Source organism: Puma concolor, chromosome B3 (assembly GCF_028749965.1).
Source record: "Puma concolor isolate L17-30 chromosome B3, mPumCon1.1.hap2, whole genome shotgun sequence".
Classification (NCBI taxonomy): Eukaryota; Metazoa; Chordata; class Mammalia; order Carnivora; family Felidae; genus Puma; species Puma concolor.
This window is the reverse complement of record NC_141672.1, coordinates 37484584-37507947: the sequence shown is the minus strand read 5'-3', so window position 1 is coordinate 37507947 and position 23364 is coordinate 37484584. Positions and strand designations below refer to the sequence as shown.

Sequence of the window (23364 nt, the reverse complement as noted above, 5' to 3'; positions counted from 1 at the left end):
TGCAGAGGAGGTGACACCCCTCCCCCTGCCCGAGCTGAGACTTTCTGTGGCAAAGTGCTGTGCTGGAGAGGGTCCTTGCTGGGCTCTTGATTTTCAGCTCAGGAGAAGCACTGGTTTGTTCATCATTTTCCATTTGCCAGATCACCTTTAAGGCCCCTGAGCTTAGGTCACTTACAGTCTAGAGGAGGGGATCTCACACTAGTCACAGTCACACGGGGGGGTGTAAGGGTAATCCTGGGGTGCTGTAGGAGTAGGTAGAAGGGGGCCTCCAGGTTTGTATTCTGGGGAGGTTTCTAGAAAGAGGGCTGGCTTCTAATCTGAAACCTGAGGATTGGGTATAAGTGACACAGGTTGGGGGGTGGTATGACGTGAGGCAGATGGAGAGGAAATAATGTCCAGGCAAACAGAACATTTGCAAAAGCAAGAGCTCAGGGCTACTTGTTCCAGGTTGGGGCAGAGGCACAGAAAAGCAGGGGGAAATTCAAGGTTACCGGAGTGAGGCCACCTTCTAGATCCTTCTCATAGCTGTGAAGAGCTCCAGGGTGTGGTCTAGTAATTTCTGAGCCCTAGAACTAGGGGTGAAGGCTTTGGGTCATTGGTAATGAGAGTGATGTTCTAGAACTTTGTTCCTGTGGAAACAGAAGTACACGTTCTGGGAAGGGGTGCTGGCGAGCTGCAGTCTTTTGGGGTTGGAGTGGAATGTTCCCCTCCTTCCCAGAGGCCATAGCCCCTCCCAGACTTACTGGTCCAGGTTGGCCTACCTGTGAACAGTACCACCTGCTCAGGAATAAAGTCCACCCGGGGCTGTATTTGCCTTACCTGGGAGCAGTTTCCTGCTGGCTGGCCTTCCTGACTTAGCTGTGCTTAAAGGGAATTTAGGGAGACTCATCGGTGGCTCAGCCTTGGGGCATTTCCTGGGCGCTGGGAGCTGGGGTGAGTCAGGGCCTGTGCCAGGTGCTGGGGGTTGGGGAGCCTTCGTACTATCTCCTCTGCCTTCCCTGTCAGTATCCAGAAGGTTTCAGATTCATGGTGAAGTCGCTGGTGCCCCAGAGATGGAATCCCAAGGAGATTCTTACTCTCTGGCGTGTGTGTTGTCTTAGATTATAAGAGCAAGATCTTTACCTGCCCTTGCTGGTGACCCCAGCATAGGTCCCGACAAGTGGGCGCTTGGGAAGTGCTTTTTGACAATTGCTGTTATCATCACTGTTCTGATGAGTTATGGAGCCCGTGCTTCGTGCCAGGCACCGCGCTCAGACCTGTACGTGTAGCAGGTCCCTGCATCCTCGTGGACACAGCCCTTGGGTAGGTGCTGAGATGCTGAGGTTCTGAGAGGCTGGGAGCTTTGCCAGGGCAGTGGGGCCGGGCTTGGGATTCCATCCGAAGGCACCCTCACTGCTGCTATGGTGGAGATGTCCTCTCTGCTTTTCTGGGGATTGGGTTTCTGAGCCCTTTATTGTCCTTGGATGTGGTTTGCCCATCCTCACCCTGGGAAAGCTTGGAGCCAGGAAGGCATGTTACCTGGGCCTCCTTGTGCCTGTTGGCAGATTCTGAGGGAAAGGACCCCCTCCACATTCAGAGCTGTTGTTTTTAACATTGTGGTGAAATACACAGACATAACATTTCCATTGTAACCATTTTTTTTTTTTTCAACGTTTATTTATTTTTGGGACAGAGAGAGACAGAGCATGAACGGGGGAGGGGCAGAGAGAGAGGGAGACACAGAATGTGAAACAGGCTCCAGGCTCTGAGCCATCAGCCCAGAGCCTGATGCGGGGCTCGAACTCACGGACCGCGAGATCGTGACCTGGCTGAAGTCGGACGCTTAACCGACTGCGCCACCCAGGCGCCCCATCCATTGTAACCATTTTTAAGTGTGTGGTGTTTCAGTGGCATTAAGTACGTTCCCAGTGTTGCTCATCTGTCACCACCATCATCCCCCGGACTTGATTACCTCGCAGAATGGAAACTCTGTACCCATTAAATACTAACTCCGCATTCCCTCCTCCCCCAGCAGCCACCCTTTTCCCTTCTGTTTCTGTGAAGATTCCAAGGTTCAATTCTTTGTCTGTCCCGCCCAGAATCTCTCCGGAGTGCCCTCTCCAGGCAGCGATGCCAGGATGCCTGTCTCTGCCTCTCTCCGCCAAGAGCGCAGCCAGGAGCGGCCGGTGAGCCTGACCTCCACCACCTCCTCATCGGGTTCATCCCGTGACAGCCGCGGTGCCATGGAGGATCCCAATGGCTCTGAGGCTTCTGCTGAGAACGGGGCAGGCTCCCCGCGCGGCCGGCATCCCCCCAACGGCAACCCCAACTCCAGTGGCTGGCTGAGCGTGAGGGGGCCCCTGTCTCCGTTCAGCAGCCGGGCCCCGGCGGCCCCGGCACATAAGCTCAGCTACCTGGGCCGAGTGGTGCGGGAGATCGTGGAGACGGAGCGGATGTATGTGCAGGACCTGCGCAGCATCGTGGAGGTGAGGCCCGCCACCCAAGGGGCTGAGGTTGGGAGGGGGCCCAGCCTCTGGCTCCTGGTGGCCCAGCTCTGTTGTAAACCTGCTTCCACCCCGGGAAGGAAACTTCTCCCTGATAGTTGGTTTCAGAAGACCTGCTTCCCATGGAGTAGTGGGGAGGTCTCATGCGGCCTGCTCTGGGGGAGCCTCTGACCGCTCCCACTGCCTTACGACTTTGGGTCACATCAGTAGCCCGGGCCCACAGAACCTCCTGCAGGCCATTAGGGGGCAGGCACGGTTGGTGGGGAGGGGCGGGGACTGCTGTGCTTATGGAAACTGATCACAGTGAGGACACTGGCCTGGATGTTGCCTACCTGTGCCCAGATCCCTGCTCTGTGGTTGCCTGGCTACGGGGTCTCAGGCACCTGCGTAACCTCCTGAGCCTCGGGTTCCTCACCTGGGACGTGAAGACGCACCCACCTCGTAGGGCCATGTTGGTGAAGCATTTCACACTGCGGGCACGCAGGAAGGTGGTTGTGTGGCTGCCACTGAGGACGCCCTCTGCTCGCTGCAGAGGGAACCGTGTATTTGTTTCCGGGGCTGCTGTAATAGATAACCTCAAGCTGCGTGAGTAAAACGCAGACACTTAGTCCGTCTTCGTTTAGGAGGCAGAATGCGTTGCATGCCTCTCTCCTGGCTTCTGCCAGGTGGTTGCTGCCTATCCTTTGCGTTCCTCGGCCTGTTGATCTATTATCCCGACCTCTGCCTCCACCTTCCTATCGCTGCCTTCTCTGTGTCCTTTCCTCTTGTGAGGACATCAGTCATTGGAGTTAGGGCCCACCCTAAATCCAGTAGGATATCGTCCTGAGATCCTTGACTCATTACATCTGCAAAGACTCTATTTCCAAGTGAGGTCACCTCCTGAGGTTCTGAATGGATATCAGTTGGGGGGTGGGGAACTATGCAGCCCAGTACGGTAGGCCATGTCTGTGAAGTCACACTGTGGTTGTACAGAAATGGGGTGTGGCTGGAGGAAGTGGGGGGACGGACTGTACCGGGGGCAGGGTGGAGGATGGGCTCTGATGCCTCCCTCCACGCAGGACTACCTCTTGAAGATCATTGACACGCCTGGGCTGCTGAAGCCAGAACAAGTCAGCGCCCTCTTTGGGAACATAGAAAACATCTATGCACTGAACAGGTATGGAGTGGGACTAACACATACTGCGTTCTGCCTATGAGGCCCATCTTAGGGCCTAGAAGAGCCCTGGATGGGCCTAGTCTCCTGGGCTGTGACGTGTGGGCCAGGGGCCTGATCACTGAGGGTGGGTGGGTAGTGGTGCTCTGCCCCTGTAAGGTGCTACAGTCAGCTCCCTGTAGGAGAGAGGGGGTGTGGGGTCATGTGCCCTGGGGCTGCTGTGCCTCCTGTCAGGCGGGGGAGACCATCTGAGGTCATGTGCATGTTGGGGCCAGACTGAGCCAGGCCAGCACCCCCTCAGGGAATGGCTGGACTCTGGCATGTGATGCTCTTCTCTCTGTCCCTTTGTGGCCCTTTGTCTCTTCCATCTTTCTCCCCTTCTTGTACATCCCTTAACTTCTTCATCACCTTCCTACTGACCCCATGGGAAACCAGGGCTCCCTGGAGGTGATCTGACCCTTTAGGTGAATGAACAGATCAGGCGAAAGGGGAGGCTGAGTGAGGTCTGGCAGGAGGCTACTTCAGGGCAAAGGGGCTCCTTGAGGATATGGCATGTGCTGCCGGGGCCCACACATTCCCCAGGGCGAGGGCACTGGTCGGGGGGAGTGTGCTTAAGGGGACAGCATTGATAGGATATAGGGCCCTCTGAGATGGCTGAGAGACTTCCTGCAGTGCAAGCTTCAGAAGGCCGGGAGGGCAGGGTGACTTGGGCCAGGTGCTGGTGGGGGTTGGGAAGACAGATGCATGGGAGGAGGTGACAGGGGAGCGTTGTGGTTAGGGTTTCCCATAGCATCCCAACCTGAATCCAAGTTCAGGCTCTGGGACTCCCCCTCTCTCCCTTTCCTGCATCCTTTTGCTCCGGGGTGTGTGTGTCGGGGGCCTTTGCTTACTTTGGGAATCCCAGCCCTCTTCTTCCTCCCCCTTTAATCTCAGTCTGTGTGTGTTTGACTCCTTCTGCTTGCAGAGGAGCTGTCTCTCCTCCCAAGGTGGGTACTCGCATCCCCTTTCTCTTGCTTGCTGAGCATGTGGGGCTCCTTTGCTCCCCATCTTTGCGGCAGTGCCGAATACTCTGTGGTTGCTGGCCTGCATGGGGCTCACTCTGAGGGGGGAGAAGCCCTGACTCTTTGGCGTGTCACCAGGGCTGGCTGTGTATCTGGGAACCAGGAGGTTGGGGAGGGGACTTGTTGGCAGGTGTGGAGGCTGTGAGCTGTCTGGGGTCTGACGACCACTCCCCCCTCCCCCAGCCAGCTACTCAGAGACCTGGACGGCTGCAATAGTGACCCTGTGGCTGTGGCCAGCTGCTTTGTGGAAAGGGTAAGAAGGGCTGGGTTCTTGCCTCTTGTCCCACCTTGCTGGGGACTCAGAGGCACAGGAACGCCCAGCAGAGGCTTCTGCCAGGGGAAGGAGGGGCGTTCTGGGGTGCCTCAGGTGGGAGGGGCATTCTGGGGTGGAGCCAGGGGCTGCTAGGTGGATGGGGTGTCCCAGGGAGATGGGCACAAGGATGGATCTGCAGGTGTTCAGGGAAAGGGGGGCAGAGTGTACTCTGGGGATCAGGGCCATGTTTTTGGTGTTCCCAAGTTTGGCAGCCTCCCAGAAATCGCTATCTTTGTTCGGTCTCTTCTTAGAGCCAAGAGTTTGATATCTACACCCAGTATTGCAACAACTACCCCAAGTGAGTAATTGGGGTGGAGAGGGGAGGTAGAGTTATTTGGTGGGCCTGGAGCACCACACGCCCCCATCTAGGCCTTCCCAGGCAGTGACGGCCGCCTCCTCCCCTCCCAGCTCAGTGGCCGCCCTGACCGAGTGCATGCGGGACAAGCAACAGGCCAAGTTCTTTCGGGACCGGCAGGAGCTGCTACAGCACTCTCTGCCCTTGGGCTCCTACTTGCTGAAGCCCGTCCAGCGCATCCTCAAGTACCACCTGCTGCTCCAGGTAACCCAGAGGTCTTCCTGAGGATGGGGGGCCCAGGGGAGGGGCAGGGCCTGAGTCTGGGCCGCCTGAGCGCCTGTCTCCCGCACAGGAAATCGCCAAACATTTTGATGAAGAAGAAGACGGCTTCGAGGTGGTGGAGGATGCCATTGACACCATGACCTGCGTGGCCTGGTACATCAATGACATGAAGAGGAGGCACGAGCATGCAGTCCGGCTCCAGGTGCTGCAGGGCTGGCGGCTGGAGGGACTCGCAGGGGCGGTGGGGCGAGATGCGGTGGCGCTTGGGAGAGCGCCTGCTGCGGTGAGCTGAGGTCTCGTTTCCCTGTGGGGTGGGCTTCTCTGTGGGGAGCCCTTGTGGCAGCGTGTGTCTGGCGGGTGCAGGTGGTGGCTGTGTCTGCAGGAGTTTTCTGGGGCTCCACGCAGTCCCCAGAGTGTCATGAGCAGCCTGACTCTGGGGCTCCCTGCTTCTCTGCTGCAGGAGATTCAGTCACTGCTCATCAATTGGAAGGGACCAGACCTGACCATCTATGGGGAGCTCGTCCTGGAGGGCACGTTCCGCGTGCACCGCGTGCGCAACGAGAGGACCTTCTTCCTCTTTGACAAAGCTCTGCTCATCACCAAGAAGCGAGGCGATCACTTTGTCTACAAGAGTCATATCCCGGTAACCAGGCTGCTGTCCTGTTCTCTGCCCCTCCACTCCTTCTCCACTTCCCCCATTTTAGTGGGCCAATCTCCAGACCCTTTTTTTTTTTTTTTTAAAGATTTTGTTTTTGGGGCGCCTGGGTGGCTCAGTCAGTTGAGTGTTGGACTCTTGATTTTGACTCAGGTCATGATCCCGGGGTCATGGGATGGAGCCCCGAGTTAGGCTCCACACTGGGCGTGGAGCCTGCTTGGGATTCTCTCTCCCTCTCCCTCTGCTCTCTCTCTTAAAATAAAAATAAATTAATTAAAAAAAAAAAGATTTTATCTTGAAGTAATCTCTCCACCCAGTGTGGGACTCGAACCTAAAACTCCAAGATCAAGAGTCACATGCTTTACTGACCGAGTCAGCCAGACGGCCCCAGGCTGTACTTCGTGACCTCTTCATGGGCTCCGGGTTGGTGTGGATACAGCTCTATCCTTCTGAGATTACTCTTCCTGCCTCCCCAGATGGTCTCGAGGGGCTGGGGCCCCAGGTCACCCCCACCCCCCAATGCCCCTTCTTGTGCTTGACTGCACTCTCTCTCTGCCCCAGTGCTCCTCCCTGATGCTGATCGAAAGCACCAGAGACTCCCTGTGCTTCACCGTCACCCACTACAAGCACAGCAAGCAGCAGTACAACATCCAGGTGAGGGTTGGGCGGCTGGGGACAGACCTGCCTTCTCAGCTCGCTTGGCTCTACTGAGCCTCAGTGTCTCTCTCTGGAAGGTAGAGATCATTGTGGACATCTCTCAGGCTTGTGTTGGGGAGTTAAGATAACCTCACAGAGGCCCCAGCACGGGCCATCTTTCTGCCGCTGCCCCCCTGACAAGCGTGGCCTACGTCGGATGGCTTCCGTCTTGTGATAATAACACCTGGCTCCCTCTCCCTCGGGTCCTTCCAGGCCAAGACAGTGGAGGAGAAACGGAGCTGGACTCACCACATCAAGAGGCTCATCCTGGAGAACCACCACACCACTATCCCCCAGAAGGTGAGGGCGGGGGGGGGGGGTACCCCACCTAGCCCCTGATGGGCTGCAGGGAGAGGTGATCCTCAGCCAGGGCCAGGGGCCCACCAGTGCCTCACCCTCTGGACGTTGGCTCCACTCGACAGTGGGGATCAGCCTATGCCCTCGACCTCAGCATAGCACTGCGGGTGTCCCGGTGCAGTAAGAGCCGAGCTGGTGGAGCAAGGGAGGCACGGCACATAGTGAGGTGGGAACAGGGTGTGTTTCCTTTCCTTCCAGGCCAAGGAAGCCATCTTGGAAATGGACTCCTACTGTAAGTGTGCCCTTTCTGCCTGCTTTGCCCCTAGTCGTGCACATCTCTAGGTCACGTTGCATCCTGGGGAAACTCTGCCTACTGTTTATATTGCAGGGAGCAGGGAGGATGGGAAAGGGAAGCTCCTTTTGTCAAAGGCTAGGGGTCTGCTGCAAGGTCAAGGGCATGGTCCTGTTGGCAGGTGCGACTCCTAGTGCCTCACATTCCTGGATGGAAGATGGAAGAGAAGGGAGCTCTGGAGGCTTCTGGCCCCTGGAGCTGGGGCGGGCAGCAGAGGTGTGGTCAGGTATAGTCAGAGTCTAGGCCAAGGCTGATTGTGAATCTCGTGTGCAGATCCCAGTCGGTACCGCTGCAGCCCAGAGCGCCTGAAGAAGGCTTGGTCCTCCCAGGACGAAGTGTCCACCCACGTGCGGCAGGGGCGCCGGCAGTCTGGTAAGGGAAGGGCTGTGTGGGCAGAGATGCTTCCTCGGAGGACTCTGGGCCAGGAGGGGGACTGTGTGCAGCAGCATTTGGGGCTGGCTGCCACCTCTCCGGACATCTTGGGAAAGGGCAGGTCCCGGGAGGGTTGTTGGGCACATGTAGAGCACCCCCTCCCAGTGCTCCTGCTTCGGGCCCTTCTTGTGCCCCAGGGTTGGGCAGCCCACCTTTTCCCGCACCCTGGGAATGCTGGTTTACTCAGGGCTCGGTGCCCCTTAGCTTTCCCGCGACTGAAACCTTGCTCCTTGGCCACTCAGAATCCTGGAGCCCAGCCAGGAGTGACACTCAGACATCATGGGTGATCCCCAGCCCAGTTCTGGAGCAGAGCAGAGGCAGAACGCGGGGAAAACGAGTTAGACGTCAAGTGGCACCAAATCCAGACAGGAAATATTTACTTTGGGTCTCAGGAAAAGTTCAGTTTTCCTCTGCTGGGTTTTCTTCCATGACTGGGCTTGCTGCTATGTACTTGGAGTTACTGGAATGAATCGTCTGTTGAAAAAGAGAGAGCCTTGCGTTTATTCTTAGCTCTGGGGGTGATAAGTGTGTGTATTCTACGTCTGTTCGTCTGTTTGTACTCTTCAGTCAGAGGACCAGGGACAGACTTAGCCTCAGCTGGTACCTACCAGACATAGACGAGGTGAGAGTTGGAATGAGAAATGTCTCAGAAACCCCTATGGGCAGCACTGGCCTGGCTTAGATCTCCGTGGCGCACTGGGCTTTGGCTGTGACCCACGGGTCCCCCGAACAACTATGTGGATTGACACGTGGGCTTTGGTTTTCTGGAAGGTGGAACCAAGCGGTCTCTGGAAAGCTTTTGTGATTTTGTTTTGTTATGTGTTCCTCCCAATGGACCTTAAACCCTAGGCAAATTTGCTATGGTTGCAAAAGTTTTACGATGTCGTATTGTTAAAAGCCCCAGACTGAGGGTGTTACTTCGTATGTTTCTGGCCCTTTCTGTTTTCCTTTTTTTCTGTAATGTTCTTTCCGCCCTTCTAGCGTTCCCCTTTAACCTGCCATAGCTTTGCATTGGAAGCTTCTGGATCGTGGAGGTGATGATGGTGGTGGTGGTTGAAACAGCAGTACCGCCTGTCGTAACATCAGTGTCCAAACTGCAGCTATCAAGGCACTCGGGAAATGAGCTGTTTTAGAGCTAAGTTTCGACAAGACCGAGACTTTAGCCCGTGAACACGGACAGAGTCGTGTTCTGTTTACTTGTGTTCATACTTTAGTTTCAACCATTATGAAACAAACATCTTTTTTTTTATTTTTTTTAATGTTTATTTATTTTTGAGAGAGAGAGAGACAGTGTGCAAGCAGGGGAGGGGCAGAGAGAGAGGGAGACACAGAATCCAAAGCGGGCTCCAGGCTCGGAGCTGTCAGCACAGAGCCCGACGTGAGGCTCAAACACTGGGATCCTGACCGGAGCCGAAGTCATACACGTAACTGACTGAGCCACCCAGGCGCCCCGAAACAACATCTTTCTAAAACATGCTGCCTGCTCTTGAGCCTTTCAGGGTAGAGGATGCTGACCACAGTTGAACTTTCCCCTTTCTGGAGATTGCTGCGGCCTGTGAACCGCTAGGGCAGTGGCGTTCGTCGTGTGGTGTCCGTCCTTACCCCGGAGCGTTGGTTCTCGTCTGTGGTAGTGTGCTCGCCTGTAGCTCTTCTCCCCACGTGTGTTGTTTGAAATCAGCTGACTGAACTTGTAAGAACTGTGGGTAAAGACAGGCCGGCAAGGGGCCCCTAGCCGTCTCAGTCGGTGGAGCATGTGACTCTTGATCTTGGGGTCATGAGTTTGAGCCCCATGTTGGGTGTAGAGAGTATTTTATTTTTTATTAAAATAATATATTTTTTTGAGTTTATTTATTTTGAGGGGGAGAAAGAAAGCGTGCGTGACGGGGCAGAGAGAGAGAGAGAGAGACAGAGAGAGAATCCCAAGCAGGCTCCACACTGTCAGCACGGAGCCTGACGCAGGGCTCGAACTCCTAAATCAAGGGTCGGTCGCTTAACTGACTGAGCCATCCAGGCACCCTGGGTGTAGAGATTACTTTTAAAAAAGTGTTTAAAAAAAAAGGAGGGGATGGGCAGGAAGTTGCTGAGAGGGAGACACAGGCCCAGTGCTAGCACTGCCGTGACGCATGGAGCCACCTACTCTCTTGCCTCCGGGCCTCCTCCTTCCAGACTGCTGAGCTGGGCAGAGAAGTACACTCTGGATACGGAAGGTGCTGCTGTCATTACTTGTCACTTACAAAATATTCTTGATTACAAGCTTTAAGATGAAAGAGTAGGGCATTCTACTTTTCTCACTTAAAAAAAACAGTCGGATTAACGTTTACTTATGTTGTCTGTGTACCCACACCCACACCTCAGTGGAAAAAACTTCAGTGTGCTCCCCTGCTCGGGAACAGCCCGGAGACCTCGGTAGATTTTCCTTCTGTCCCCCAAGTTTATAGTGGGCTGCCCAGTTAACACCAGTGGGGCAAGAACAGTATGGGCTAAGGTCAAGACTGCGTGGAGAGGTCCCTCGACACATGTCCTCCCGTCCCTGCCTGTCTGTCTCAGGTCTGTCTCCAGAAAGGCTGGGGTACACGGTGCTGACACCATCAGCCTAATGGGTGTGTTTTGTATCTTGTTCCCAGAGCCCGGTCAGCCCCCGTTCAGCCGGGCATCACTCCCCAGCGGGCAGCGAGGCTTCACGGAGCCAGGCCTTAAGGGCCGTAGGAAGTCGGGTGCGACCTCTGCTTTCCAGCCAGGGGTGCTGCAAGGGGGCTGGGCCTCGGGTGTCGCTAATGGCGCTGATGTGCTTCTTGCAGGGAGGGTGGGGCTTGAGGTAGAGCCAGGCATCTCCAGCGACGTGGCCGGTTGGTCCTAGGAGGCAGCATGGGGCTCTGGCTCCGGAACTGAGGGCCCTGGGCGAGGTGCACTAATGCAGCGATTGTGGGCAGAGCTGCTCCTGGTGCTGGCTGGGGGTGGCCCGGGCCCTGCTTCCCTGTGCGGTAGGTACGGAGCCCCAGAGCTGAATGGCAGCCAAGCTGGAGGGAACTTTGAGCTGGTGGTGTCGGTGGCGCCGTGAGCATGGGACCAGGGCCAGGCACCGCTGTTTCCAGGCCTGCACTGACTGTCCATTCGCTTCCCTTCTCAGAGCCCACCAGACACCTGCTCAGGCAACTCAGTGAGAAAGGTGAGTGTGAGCATGGCCGGGCCTTCCCGGCAAGCTCTAGGGTAGGGGCAGGGAGGTGACACAGGTAGCCTTCTGGGTGGGGGTACTGAGGACAGTTTAGAGGGGACGCTGCCTCCCTTCCTCCTTCCTCCCTGGAGGTGGGCCTCATCCCTTGCTGTCTGGGGAGGGGGCTTGAGTCCTCCCCCCTCACACACTCCTTGCACCCTGTTCTCGGGGGACAGCAGGAGAGAGTGACACACACAGGCCTGTGCCGCTCTGCATCTCCCAGGGCCTCTGCTCTGCCAGTCATTCCTTTGAAAGCCCAGGAGACCGGGTGAGGGTTCTGGGAGTGGGAGCCCTTCCCCAGGGGGCTCCTGGCTTCTGTAAAGAGGCTCTTCCTCCTGCTTACCCATCTCTTCTCCCCTCCCCCTTGCCTGTGTGCTGGGACCCTGTGGTGGCAGCAGGCGGAACAGCAGGAATGAAGGTAAGGCCGATGGGCAGAGAGGACTGGCCTGACGGGGGGGGGGGGGGGGGGGGGCTGCCAGGTCAGCGCCCCCGCCCCTTCAGCTCTCACTGTCTTCATGCATTCCATAAATACCTATCGAGCACCTCCTGTGTGCTGGCCTCTGTCTTGAGAGTCACAGAGACGAATAAGCCATGGTCCTTGCCCTGGGGACCCTTCTGCACCCTTTTCCTGGAATGGTACCCTGGTAGTGGCCCAGCCTGGATCTTCTCCATTTTCTCTCTCTGGGGCAGGCAGACCTCGCTGGGTCTTGAGTTCCTGACCAGGCTCCAGGTCCCAGCCTTCCACCTTGAGGACCCCACCCCCACCCCCACCCTCACTGGGCCCTGGTGGACACCAGGGGTTGGGTGTTTAAGTGTGGCTTTCTCTGGGTAAAGCCTCCCCACCCCCAGCCGCTGGCAGGAGGAGGGGGCTTGCCCAGAGGCTGGTCACGAGGGGGTCTTGTGCTCTGAACAGCATGCAGGCAGTGCCGGCGCTCTCCTGGACTTTGGGCGGCCTCCTCGTGCTCAGGGCATACAGCCAGAGGCTGAAGGGGCTGCCCGGGAGGAACAGGAGGAGGAGGAGGAGGAAGAGGAGGAGGAGGAGGAGGTGGTGGAGGAGGAGGAGGAGGAGGAGGAGGAGGAGGAGCAGGCCTTTCAGGTGTCTCTGGAAGACTTGGCAGGGCATGAAGGCAGCAAGAAGGGGGCCAGGCTGGAGCCCCAAGGCTCGGAGGAGGAGGAGGAGGAGGAGAGCCTGGCAGTGGCGGAGCAGGTAGCCGACTTTGCCAGCTCCCTGCTGGCCGCCCTCCACTGCTGGCACTATCGGGCCAACGCTTTACTTTTCTCCCGGGGCGCTATGGTGAGGTGTCTCTTTGATCTCCCCTCCTCCTTGCATGTTCCCTGGCGAGTGCATGCCCATCCGGGAGTTCTCTCCCCTGCCCTCCCACCCCTCCGTCCTGTTCCTTCATTCCTGCCATCAGCACCTAACCCCTTGCCTGCTGTCATGCCCCGGTGAGCCCCTGGCATGTGCTGTTCCAGTACTGGGCGTGAACTAGCTTACTCCCCAGTGAGCATGACTAATGGGATGGGGGCGGTGGGGAAGGGGGAGAAGCCAGCACACAGCGGGGCTGGAAGGGGCAGGTGGGTTGGACTTTCCTGAGGCTGCGCACCTGGCAGGGATTTCTGCATCCCCAGACCTTGCAGTTCAGGTTGACTGTGGAAAGGCTCAGGTCCCAGGCTGGCTCTCGATACAGCCCAGCCGCCTTGGGGGCTCAGAAGGTTCTGCCCATGTTGGGCTGCAGAAGGGACGAGCTCCCAGCTGTCCCAGGAGCTGATGATGGCCCTCTGCTTCCTGCAGGAGAAGGGGCGTAGGGAGTCCGAAGGCCCCAAGAGCCGCAGAAGGCCCGGCGGCTGGTCTCCCACTAGTGCTGAGAAGCGCATGAGCTTTGAGTCCACCTCTTCGCAGCCAGAGGTGAGTGGCCGGCAGGCAGAAGGGGGACGGTGCGGGAATGCTTGGAGCGCCTGGTCCGCAGGTGGGGCTTCCAGGCACGGGCTCTCCTGTTGGGCCCGTGGGGACAGATTCCCTCCTCCACGCCCCAGGACTCTTTGTCCCTTTAGGAAGCCTGTCTGGCCTGTGAGCGTGTGGTAGTGTGAGTGGGCAGCTCCTTTCTTTGGGCAGGTGCAGACTCTCGTCAAGGGCCATATTCGTGGAAGTGACCAGATTTTAGGTCCCTTCAGCCAGGCCTCCTGGTATAGGGCGTAAGGCCCTGCCCCTGCCAGCATGCCAGACATTTAAGTCACACCTGTGCCCACCTGGGTATTGATATCTACTGGGCACTTCCTGCTTGTCCGATGTTTTGTTTCTTCCTTCTGTTGCCTGCAACAGCTCAGGTAGAAAGAGGCTGAGAGAAGTTGAGTGACTTGCCTGACATCGGGCAGCTGCCGAGGGGCAGAGCTGAGGTCAGAACCTGTGACTCAGAAGCCCCCCTTCCACTTCCTGGCACACAGGCCTAAACCATGGGTCCTGTTTTGCAGACTTGGGACTAGAACCATTGCAATCGGGTCTGATTCCTTAGAATGTAGCATGTTTGCTCTTTTTTCCGAAGGTCCCTGTGGAAGGCTGCCTGTACTGGCTGGTTTCGTGGTTCAGATCACCTTCAAGGTGGTCAGGAGGAAGTTCTTGAATTCGCTTCCTTCCTTGCCTGTCTGCTGGGCATCTGCAGAGTTGTGCATAGGGCCAGAGGCTGGCTGGTAGGAGCCAGATGCCGGTCTTCACCCTCTGACAGGACTCTAGCATGGGGTCCTGTTGCGCTGTGGATCCTCATCCACACAGGAGGTCCTTACCCCTCAGGGAAGGTGGGTCTGAACCCAGAACAACCCCCATGTGGCCTCTAGGGCCTTAGGGAGCTGCCTCTCCATCAGGCATACCCTGTGTTGTATGCTCCCACCTTGTCCCTCTGGCTCCCAGGCAGGCTGCCACTGAGAGGTGCCAACACCACCCAATATGTGTTCTTAGCATTGTCCTTGGGTTTTACGACCCAAGCCCCCTCGCTGCATGATCGCTGGGGGTCATCACCACATTCCTCTCTCTAAGGACCTGTTTCCCCACTCGAGTTGTGCTCATTCTCATTGCCTTTGGTCCTAAACTGCATGCCCTCTCACTGAACCGAGAGAGCAGGTCATGCTGTCTGCTTATCCTTTGGATCTCATGAGGGAGGGTCTTGGCTCACATGAGTTCTGTTATCCCAGGTTGAGCCAGGCCCTGAGCCTGAGACAGAGCAGGAAGTATTTGCTGCTGTGGAAGGTGCCAGCATCGAGGAGGTGCCCTCAGACATGGAGTCTCCAGAAGTCCTGGAAACACAGCTTGATGCCCACCAGGAGCTGCTGGGGATGGCCCCCCCGGGTGACATGGTGGACTTTGTGGTGGCCGAGAGCACCGAGGACCTTAAGACTCTGAGCAGTGAGGAGGAGGAGGAGGACGTGGGTGCCACGCAGGAGCCTGAGAGCCTCCTGCCGCCCTCCGTGCTGGACCAGGCCAGCATCATTGCCGAGCGGTTCGTCAGCAGCTTCTCTCGGCGGAGCAGCCTGGCCCTGGAGGATGGCAAGGCCAGTGGCTTTGGGAGCCCGAGGCTGACAAGCCGGAGCAGCAGCGTGCTCAGCCTAGAGGGCAGCGAGAAGGGCTCGGCCCGGCGTGGCAGCACCACCGACGCCCTCGGCTCGCAGCCGCCCCCAGAGGTGGACAGCGGTGTGGGCGTGGCCACAGAGAGCAGCCCTTCGGTCAACGGGACGGAGCCCCCGAGCCCAGGCTGCCCTGCAGAGCCCGACAGGTCTTCCTGTAAGAAGAAGGAATCGTCACTCTCCACCCGAGACCGGCTGTTGCTGGACAAGATCAAGAGCTACTATGAGAACGCGGAGCACCATGATGCGGGCTTTAGCATCCGGCGCCGAGAGAGCCTCTCCTACATCCCCAAAGGGCTGGTGAGGAACTCCGTTTCCAGATTCAACAGCCTTCCCAGGCCGGACCCAGAGCCCACGGCTCCGCTGGGGCACAGGAGGCAGGTGAGCTCCCGGCCGGCTTCGTGGGCTATGTTTGACCTCCCAGGCCCCGGCCAGGCGAGCGCTGGGGAGCCAGCTCCTATCACAGATGCTGAGTTCAGGCCGTCTTCAGAAATTGTAAAGATCTGGGAGGGAATGGAGTCTACCGGGGAGAGCTCTCACAAGGGGCCTGGCCAAGGCCAGGCCAATGGTTTTGACCTGCACGAACCGCTCTTCATCCTGGAGGAGCACGAACTGGGGGCCATCACCGAGGAGTCGGCCGCCGCCTCCCCTGAGAGTGCCTCCCCCACGGAGCGGCCCAGCCCGGCCCACCTGGCCCGGGAGCTGAAGGAGCTCGTGAAGGAGCTGAGTGGCGACGTCCAGGGGGAGCTGGTGGCTCCACTGCACCCGCGCATCGTCCAGCTCTCCCACGTGATGGATGGCCGCGTGAGCGAGCGAGTCAAGAACAAGGTCTACCAGCTGGCCCGCCAGTACAGCCTGCGGATCAAGAGCAAATCTGTGCCAGCCAGGCCACCGCTCCAATGGGGAAAGGCGGCTCCCACCATTCCCTGCCTGCAGGAGGAGGCTGGAGCACCCTCGGGCGGCAAAGGTACAGTGAGGGGGTGGGGAGTGGGCCCTTCCCGAAAGTCTGGGGTGGAAGAGCTTCTGAGGAGCAGGTTGGCTCCTGGAGGAAGGTGACCCTGTAGAACCATGACCAAAGAGAGGGCTGGACTCCACACGCAGGGCAGTGCGTGGCCCTGCTGTAACACCCTCACCGCCCTCCCCCGGCCCTTCCTGTGGAGCAGAGACCTCGGGGAAACGTGGCCATGGGCCCACTCTTCCAGGGGAGGAAGCTCTCGTCTTTTCCTGTGACTCCTGACCCCACGTCCAACTGCCTTTTCCTCATTCTTCCCATTGCCCTCCGATAAAGGGGCCGTGGATGGTGAATGTGCCTTCTCTGCCATCACAACCCAAACCCCAGTAAGCAGCCTTGCCTGGAGTGGGAGCAGAAGGCAGTTCTGAGTCCTCACTTGCCCTCTCCCCTCCTGCCCAGTGGGTCAGTCAGCTCACTCTCTCCCCACAGGTAAGAGAAAGCCGGTGCTGTCCCTCCTCAACGATGAGCAGACGGTGGCCCCGGAGCACAGCCCGCCCAAGCCCTGCTCTCCTCGGCATTGCTCCTTCAGCCCCACTGCTGCCAGCCCGAGGACCACCTCGCCTGGGGTCCGGCCCTCCTCTCGAAGCCCCCTCAGCCCTTTCGACACTGAGACCTTCAACTGGCCTGATGTCCGAGAGCTCTGCTCCAAGTACACCTCCCACGACGAGGCATTCCAGGCCGAGGGCGGCCGGCCCCGTGGCCAGCCTGTCAACCGGAGCCGCTCGGTGCCGGAGAACATGGTGGAGCCCCCTCTGGCGGGCAAGGTGGGCCGCTGCTGCAGCGTGGGCGCCAAGAGGGGCCGGGCAGACCCAGAGGCCACTCAGCCCCAGCCGCCTGGGGGATTGGCCCAAAGCAGGCCAGTCGGAGAGGAAGCCCTGTATGTCACCGCAGACCTCACCCTGGAGAACAACGGGCGGGTGATCGTCATGGAGAAGGGGCCTCTGCCCTGCCCCACTGCGGGGCTGGAGGAGGGCAGTGGGCAGAGACCAAGCTCACCAGCAGCCGCGGTGGGACAGGGGCTGGATTTCCAGGAGTCTGGGATTTCCAGGAGTCCCGATTATTGGCCAAAGGAAGAGGGTCCCAGGGACCCAGTGGACCCAGGCCAGCAGGGCAGAGTGAGAAACCTGAGGGAGAAATTCCAGGCCTTGAACTCTGTAGGGTGATTCTGAGTCCAAGGAGAGGGAGGAGCCGTGTGGCTGCGGGGGGGACGGGGAGGGACCACGGCAGGCTTGCCCTCAGGCCTGGCTCACCCTGCTCACGAGGGCCCCTGGAAGAATGCTCCGGTGTACCCGGCAAGTGTCTTCACTGGGAACCGGCTGGTGCACCCCTGGGCTCGGGGCGACTTTCCACAGGCCCAGTTGAGCCTTTCTTCCCACCGAGGCCAGTGTGACCACTTCCCTTGTATATAGTTCTTTGGTGAGAAGCTGAATATTTAAGCTCTCCTCTTCCCAGGGAGAGCAAGTCGTGCTCAGGCCTCCAGTGTTGGGCTGACCACTGCCGGGCTGAGGCGCCCACCCGGAGGAGTCGTGGGGAGGTGGCCTGGGGAGGCTTTCCTCTTTGTGTCTTTTCTTAGGATCCAGGCAGGAACCAGGCCCATAATTTATTGCTTCCCATTCCGCGGTATATTTGTGTGTGCACGTGAGAGTTTGTGTGTGTTCTTTTGTTGTGGATTCCTCTCCCGTGAAGAATGTAACGCGCTCAGTTCAGGTACTTTTGTAGGTTGTCTTGCTGATCCTGTGGTTGTCACTAATGTATATACATTTCATTATTTGCCAATGGTTCAATAACCACTGCTGACCAACTGGCCTGTGTGTGGCTCCTCACTGGGCCTCACTGGGGTGGGGACGGTTGATCAAGGCCAGGGATGTCTTAGGGAGGCGGGCTGCGGGGGTTGTTGCTGTCACAGTCACTCATTCGTCATCTGTGCTCACAAAGCATAAGGCACCAGGGTGCTCGCCGGGGAGGCTGGGGCAGCAGCATGTGCAGGAGGGAACTTGTTTTCTGTCTACCCCAGCCTGGCATCCTGTCGGTGGCGGGAGTTGGGGGTGGAGGGACCAGGCCAGGTTTTAGCTTCCTCAAGGACCCAAGTTCGACTAAACAAAGTGGGGGAAATGAATGGAACGTTTTTCTAACAGGCGGAAGTTTCCAACGTCTGGTGCCCTTTACTCTTCTCTCCCTCTCTAGTTCCCAAGAGACATCCTAAAAGGCAAGGATTCTAAACTTGGAGCCTAGACATGTCTTGAGGTGGCCTGCAATATTGTGTAAAGAGAGCAAGTGCATTTTTTCTGGGATGGAACCTCAGTTTTCATCCCGTTCTCAAAGGGTCTTTTCTTTCTTGAAAGGGCTAGGAATGCCTGCCTGTTTCTAATTGGGCTTTCTTTCTGCCCTTTCTCTGTGGCGCACCAGCCTTGTTTGGCCCTGTTCCTGCAGGCGTGTGTTCCCACAGGTCTTGTGGGTCAGGGCTTCGTGAGCTTCTGATCTCAGAGGACAGACTCGGCCTGCAGGCAGGTGTGCAGAGTCTAAAGAGGCCAAGGGAAGAGTGGAGGCCAGGGGAGGCCTCTCCGAAGCAGCAGCAGACAGGGCTAGCCTGTGTTCTGTGTTCTACCCATTGTCCTGAATGTTATGCGGTTTCCACAGTTGCTGAGGATAGAGGCGTGTGTTGGGGTATGACGCTCAGTAGCTATAAATTTACTGGAGTGAGAGGACGCCCAGGTTCTGGTCCCAACCTCTTGCCATTAACTAGCCGGGTCACCTGAAACTCTTGCTTTTTCCTTATCTACAAATCGAAGGAAATGGATGATGTACAGCTTGTCAAACTCCCTCAGACTTTTCAGGGGGTAGGGTCTGGGAAGTTGCAGTGAACACCTTCCCCAGGTGATCCGTAACCATCTAGGCGTGATGGTGAGCCCTGAACCAGCTCACTGGTTCTCACTACCAGTGAGAATGGTCAGTGGAGCCTTTTGAAAAATGGCGATGCCTGTTTCGCCCCTCTGGAGATGTGAGGGCCACATCTCCTCCCTCATGTGAGGGCTAAGTGAGGGCCAAGATCTCTGTCCAGAGCTCTGTGGGGGAAAGGCTTGCCGAACGCATGAATGAGCAAGCGCTCTCGGTCTCAGGCAAGGCACAGCTCCTGGGTGGTGGCCTAGGATTTTCCAGGGACAATCCAGAGAATCTGTCCCTTTGTCTCCATGGTGATACCCCCTTGCTCAACTACCCCTCCTTGGTCCAGTTCAGAGGGAAACAAAACCAGTCAAATCAGTGAGAAAGATGGAGCATTATTGATTTATTAGAAAAACTAGTAAATGGGTTTTCTCTGGTTGGTGGAAGCACATTTGAGCAGGTGGAGGACAAGGCCCCGCTGGCCCCAGGGCCAGCCCCAGATCGCGTGGTCTGTGCCCAACAGGGCTGCAGTCGTGTGTAGCTGCCTCCTCCTCCCTTGTGTCCTCCCTGAGCTTGCTTGTCCAAAGGACCAAGTCATATGGTCCTGGATCCCTGTCTGCTCCCACTAAAGGGAGGGGAGAGAGATCCAGGACCAACCTCGGGGACCCTGGTTGCCCTCCAATAGGCAGGAAAGAGAAATGGTGTGGTGGGGACGCTGGGCCTTCCACAAGCTTCCTGTTACTGGTGCTAGTTGTGGGGGCTGGGGGGAGGCCTGAGGACCCTCCATACGCCCCTCAGCCAATCAGTTCAGGCAGGGGGTGAAGGGGAAAGAGAGAGGGAAGGAGGACTGCCTGACCATGCCCAGAAGGAGCTTCGTGTAAGCTGCCCTGGGGAGGAAGCCTGTTATGCTGGTGTGGACGGGAGCTGTGTCAACCTAGTTTGGGAATACCGTTAAAAGAGTGCAAAGTAGAAAATGGAAGGAGGGGAAAAAGAAACCTTGCCAGGGCACCAGGAGCTTAGCCCCAGGTGGCACAGTCTCCCAAAGCTGGGCTCCTGTAGGCTCAGTCCTGTTGGTTGAGTGCCTCGGGGCTTGCGTGATGGGAGAGGGATGTGTGGGGAGCTGGCAATAGAGGGGCCACATGCAGCTGGCTGCCAGTCTGGGGGACCCGGGGTGGTGAAATCCTACCTCTTCCTTTGGGATCCTTCCATTCTTTGGACTATGGAGTCACTTGCTGGAAATGTCTCACCTCAGTTGCAGCTTTGGCACACATGGAGGGGACAGGGTGGTCCTTGGTCTCCCTAAAGATTGGCCCAGGGAGAGGAGGAAGATTCTTGCCACTATCTGCCTTGGAGCAGGACATGCCCTCAGATGCACTAGAGGCCTTCTTCATCACCAGTTGAGTATGGTCACCTCACTGCCTCCTGCCTTGGTTTCCCCAGATGGAGAAAGAGGCTGGTGAATGGTATATACTAGCTTTCCTGTAGATGCAAAGAGGGATGCAGGATTAGATGCAGAGAGGCCAAGTGAAGACCCTGGCTCTAAAGGTGGGGCCACCTGATCTGGGGGTGCTGGGCTCTATTGGAGAACTTCCCTCCTGTTCTTGTCTGCTGAAGTTAGCTTCCCCTTGGCAGGGTGGTATTGATCTCTAAGCTGTGCCTGCACTAGGGGCTCCTGGGAAGGCCTAGTGACTCTGGATGCCTACCCTTGGAGTTGCTACGTGGGCCTCACTCACATCCAGAGGAATCATCTGGGTGTGTCTGAGCCTCCTCATGGGGAAGGTAATGGAACAGCAGCCCCTGGGACTTTTATGGTCTCTTCAGGGGTAGTGGTGCCCCCAGCATGACCCCTCTTTTGGACCTAACCCCAGTCCGGACGCTGGGCTGGCACTGTATTGCTTTCAGGGTGCTGGAGGAGATCCTTGTTGGAACGAGTGCCCTCTTCCCTCCAGAAGTCTGACCTTAACAGCATGGGGAAGGCTATCCTTGGGCAAATAGGTTGTTGCAGGCCTCCTTTAGGCTATGCTTTGGGAAGGGGGGAGGGGTGTTGGACGTTGGGTGACCTCTGCACCCATGTGACTTTCCCACGACCCAAGGCCAGGACCTTCAGGAGAAGCGGAGCAAGGGGTGCCATACCCTCAGGGCCCAAACCCAGCATTTGTCCCAGCTGTCCAGGGGTTGTGTTATATGGGAGGTAATACCCAGGTATGGTTCCTTTTGCCACCCCAGAGTGACAGGTCATGAACTTTGCTGTCCGTCCAGCCAGCACCCTCAGATGGTACCAGCTGCAGACAGGACACACTGGGCATTGGGCTTTGGGCTGCTTTGCTGTAGGTGCTGGGGCATTTTTCTTGTATCTAGGAATCTGTACTGTCTCCCTGAGGGGCCCTGGGGCTGAATCGTACTGTGCTGGTTTGGTGGGGAGGTGGGGAGGGTCCTAGAGTGGAGAGGCAGAGCCCTGGGCAGTGTCCAGGTCTGTCTGTCTCCTTCACCTCTGAGCCTTACGCTGCTCTGTTGTTTTAAGAAGACCAGCTTGAGAGCTTTTACCTCCCTTTTACCACCTGTGGTGGTAGCAGAGGGCACCGGAGGCAGTCTGAGGCCCTTGCATATAAGACCCACCAACCTTGGACTGCACCGTTTTTTTGTTTTGGTGAGAGAAAGAAGAGGGAAGGGATCAGGTGGCCCTTGAAGTGAGAGGCCCAGTTCTGAGGAAGCCCAGTGGGGAGGAGGCCCATTGTGTCCTCTGGGTCCCCAGGGGCCCCTTGCCTAGAGCTAGAGCCCTGTGTGGTTACCTGAAGCTCCTTCCTCATGCCCCTAAGGGGCAGGTCAGGCGTTTCCAGTGTCCTCTTCTCTTTCCCTGGCTGTGACCAAAGGGGAGGTGGCCCCAAGCAAGATCTGCTTTGGGAGTGGGCAGCGTCTGAGGAACCTCTTCTCTCTTTTCCAGCTTTTATGGGGCTTGGGGGTTGGAGGGCCCTCATACTGGAGGAGGGGTGTGGGAGAGGAAGGCCTGTGCCTGGGAAACCATTTCCTGCCACAGGGGTCCCTGGCCTTCCCCCCGGACCGGGACTGCACGAAGGCGGAGGCAGGCGTCAGCCGGAGGGCGGAGGCAGGGATCGCGGCACAGCGGGCCCAGGCCACCGGATCGCAGGCGCAGGCAGGCGCAGGCAGCGGGTGGCCCGGGCGGTGGGCTGCGGGGAGGACCGGCCCGGGCTGAGGCCCGAGGCCCCAGGCGCCCCGCCAGTCCCTGCACAGCTCGGTCCTGCTGGCGGGGCTCCAGAGAGGCTACTTCTTTTTGGGGAAGAAGCTGAATCTCTTCTCCTTGTCTTTCTTGCCAAGGCTGGCGTCGGGGCCGGTGATGGAGGGCAGGGGCAAGCTCTGGGCCTTCACGCGGATGCTCTGGGATTCGTTGATGGCGGTGCTCACGCCCTGCAGCCAGGACAGCATCTCCTCCTGCAACGCAGAAGGGTCATGGGCCACAAAGGAGGGGGCTGCCCCTGGGACTTCTGAGGGAGCCACCTGCTGCTTTGTCAGCAAGAGTCTGGGCTAGGCTGCCCTGTACTTACCTCATCCTTGCCATGGAAGAGCCACTCGCTGCCATTGCTCAGCCTAGGACAAAAAAAGGTTTCCTGCCTTATGGCCACCTCTGCCTGGACAGAGGGCTGGCTCACCCCACAGACCCAAGCCTCCCCCTGACCACAACCCTCAGAGGCAGGTAAAAATCTGGACCATCAGCCTCTTTGATTTGAAAAATGCTAGGCCTGGAGCTGGTCTCCCACAGGAGCCCCTGTCCAGCCACTGATGCCAAACTAAGCCTGCAGGGAATGGGCACGGGCCAGGAGGGCCTCACCTCAGCTTGAAGACATGCTTCTTCTTCTTATAGTTGGCAGCAATCTCACAGATGGCGTGTCTCAGGGCCAGGGGTTCCTCCCCATGGTAGGGCACCCCCAGGGCCAGGTTCTTGGCGTCCTTGTAGAAGGTCAGTTCGCTGTTCCGGAGAACACAGTACAGGTTGTTCCAGGACCTGTGGAAACAGGCAGGCAGGGCCCCCACGGTCCGGTTATGACAGCTCTGTAATGAATTCTAGCTTTACCATTTTGTAAAAAATTAGTATACTGGGGCGCCTGGGTGGCTCATTTCTTTGGGCATCTGACTCTTGGTTTTGGCTCAGGGCATGATCTCGCGGTTTCATGGGTTCGAGCCCCACATCAGGCTCTGTGCTGGCGGCAGAGACTGCTTGGGATTCTCTCTCTCCCCCTCTCTACTCCTCCCCCACTCCTGCTGTCTCAATCTCTCTCAAAATAAACTTACAAAAAAAATAGTAACACATTTTATGGTTAAGAAAGGAAATAAAAATCATCTGCCTGTAATTCCACCATCAAAAGCTACTATTAACATTTTACATATTCTAGTCTTTTCTATTCACACATTCACATTTTCTTCTATTCACATATATAATGAAAATTGGGTTATACTGAATATTTAATTTCATATCCTTTTATTTATATCCTTTTAAGATTATCACTATATCATGAGTGTTTTCCCATATCCTTCAAATCTTTCCCCAAAATAATTTTGAATTGCTATCTGGTATCCCACCATATATACAAATAATCCCTTTATTGGTGGGCCTTGT

At 57.3% G+C, this 23364-nt stretch overlaps 2 protein-coding genes across 12 annotated transcripts in view; one reads left to right on the top strand and one right to left on the bottom strand.

The window, feature by feature from the left end:
• Window positions 1-17655, top strand: part of PLEKHG3 (pleckstrin homology and RhoGEF domain containing G3) — a 42581-nt gene extending 24926 nt beyond the window's left edge. For 3 of the 10 annotated variants that reach the window (XM_086709537.1, XM_086709541.1, XM_086709532.1), the window contains exons 2-19: window positions 2079-2465; window positions 3542-3639; window positions 4881-4950; window positions 5262-5308; window positions 5419-5569; window positions 5658-5789; window positions 6048-6230; window positions 6804-6896; window positions 7152-7238; window positions 7494-7527; window positions 7861-7959; window positions 10644-10733; window positions 11147-11185; window positions 11626-11648; window positions 12144-12524; window positions 13023-13136; window positions 14414-15809; window positions 16284-17655. In XM_086709537.1, coding sequence (XP_086565663.1) covers window positions 2118-2465; window positions 3542-3639; window positions 4881-4950; window positions 5262-5308; window positions 5419-5569; window positions 5658-5789; window positions 6048-6230; window positions 6804-6896; window positions 7152-7238; window positions 7494-7527; window positions 7861-7959; window positions 10644-10733; window positions 11147-11185; window positions 11626-11648; window positions 12144-12524; window positions 13023-13136; window positions 14414-15809; window positions 16284-17017 — 4119 coding nt within the window. In that variant the 5' untranslated portion in view covers window positions 2079-2117 and the 3' untranslated portion in view covers window positions 17018-17655. The remainder of the gene's footprint in view (window positions 1-2078; window positions 2466-3541; window positions 3640-4880; window positions 4951-5261; window positions 5309-5418; window positions 5570-5657; window positions 5790-6047; window positions 6231-6803; window positions 6897-7151; window positions 7239-7493; window positions 7528-7860; window positions 7960-10643; window positions 10734-11146; window positions 11186-11625; window positions 11649-12143; window positions 12525-13022; window positions 13137-14413; window positions 15810-16283) is intronic. The other 7 variants (XM_086709533.1, XM_086709534.1, XM_086709536.1 and 4 more) reach the window with 7 other exon arrangements.
• A 1467-nt stretch (window positions 17656-19122) lies between these two features.
• The window catches only part of SPTB (spectrin beta, erythrocytic), a 128741-nt gene continuing 124499 nt past the window's right edge, over window positions 19123-23364 (bottom strand). Inside the window, exons 34-37 of one of the 2 annotated variants that reach the window (XR_015252304.1) lie at window positions 22579-22752; window positions 22295-22337; window positions 21524-22181; window positions 19123-20213 (exon numbers count right to left, since the gene is read on the bottom strand). Coding sequence is in view for 1 of the 2 variants with exons in the window: in XM_086709531.1 (XP_086565657.1) it covers window positions 22014-22181; window positions 22295-22337; window positions 22579-22752 (385 nt within the window). In the remaining variant the exon portion in view is untranslated. Of the gene's footprint in view, window positions 22182-22294; window positions 22338-22578; window positions 22753-23364 lie in introns of both variants that reach the window. The other variant, XM_086709531.1, reaches the window with a different exon arrangement.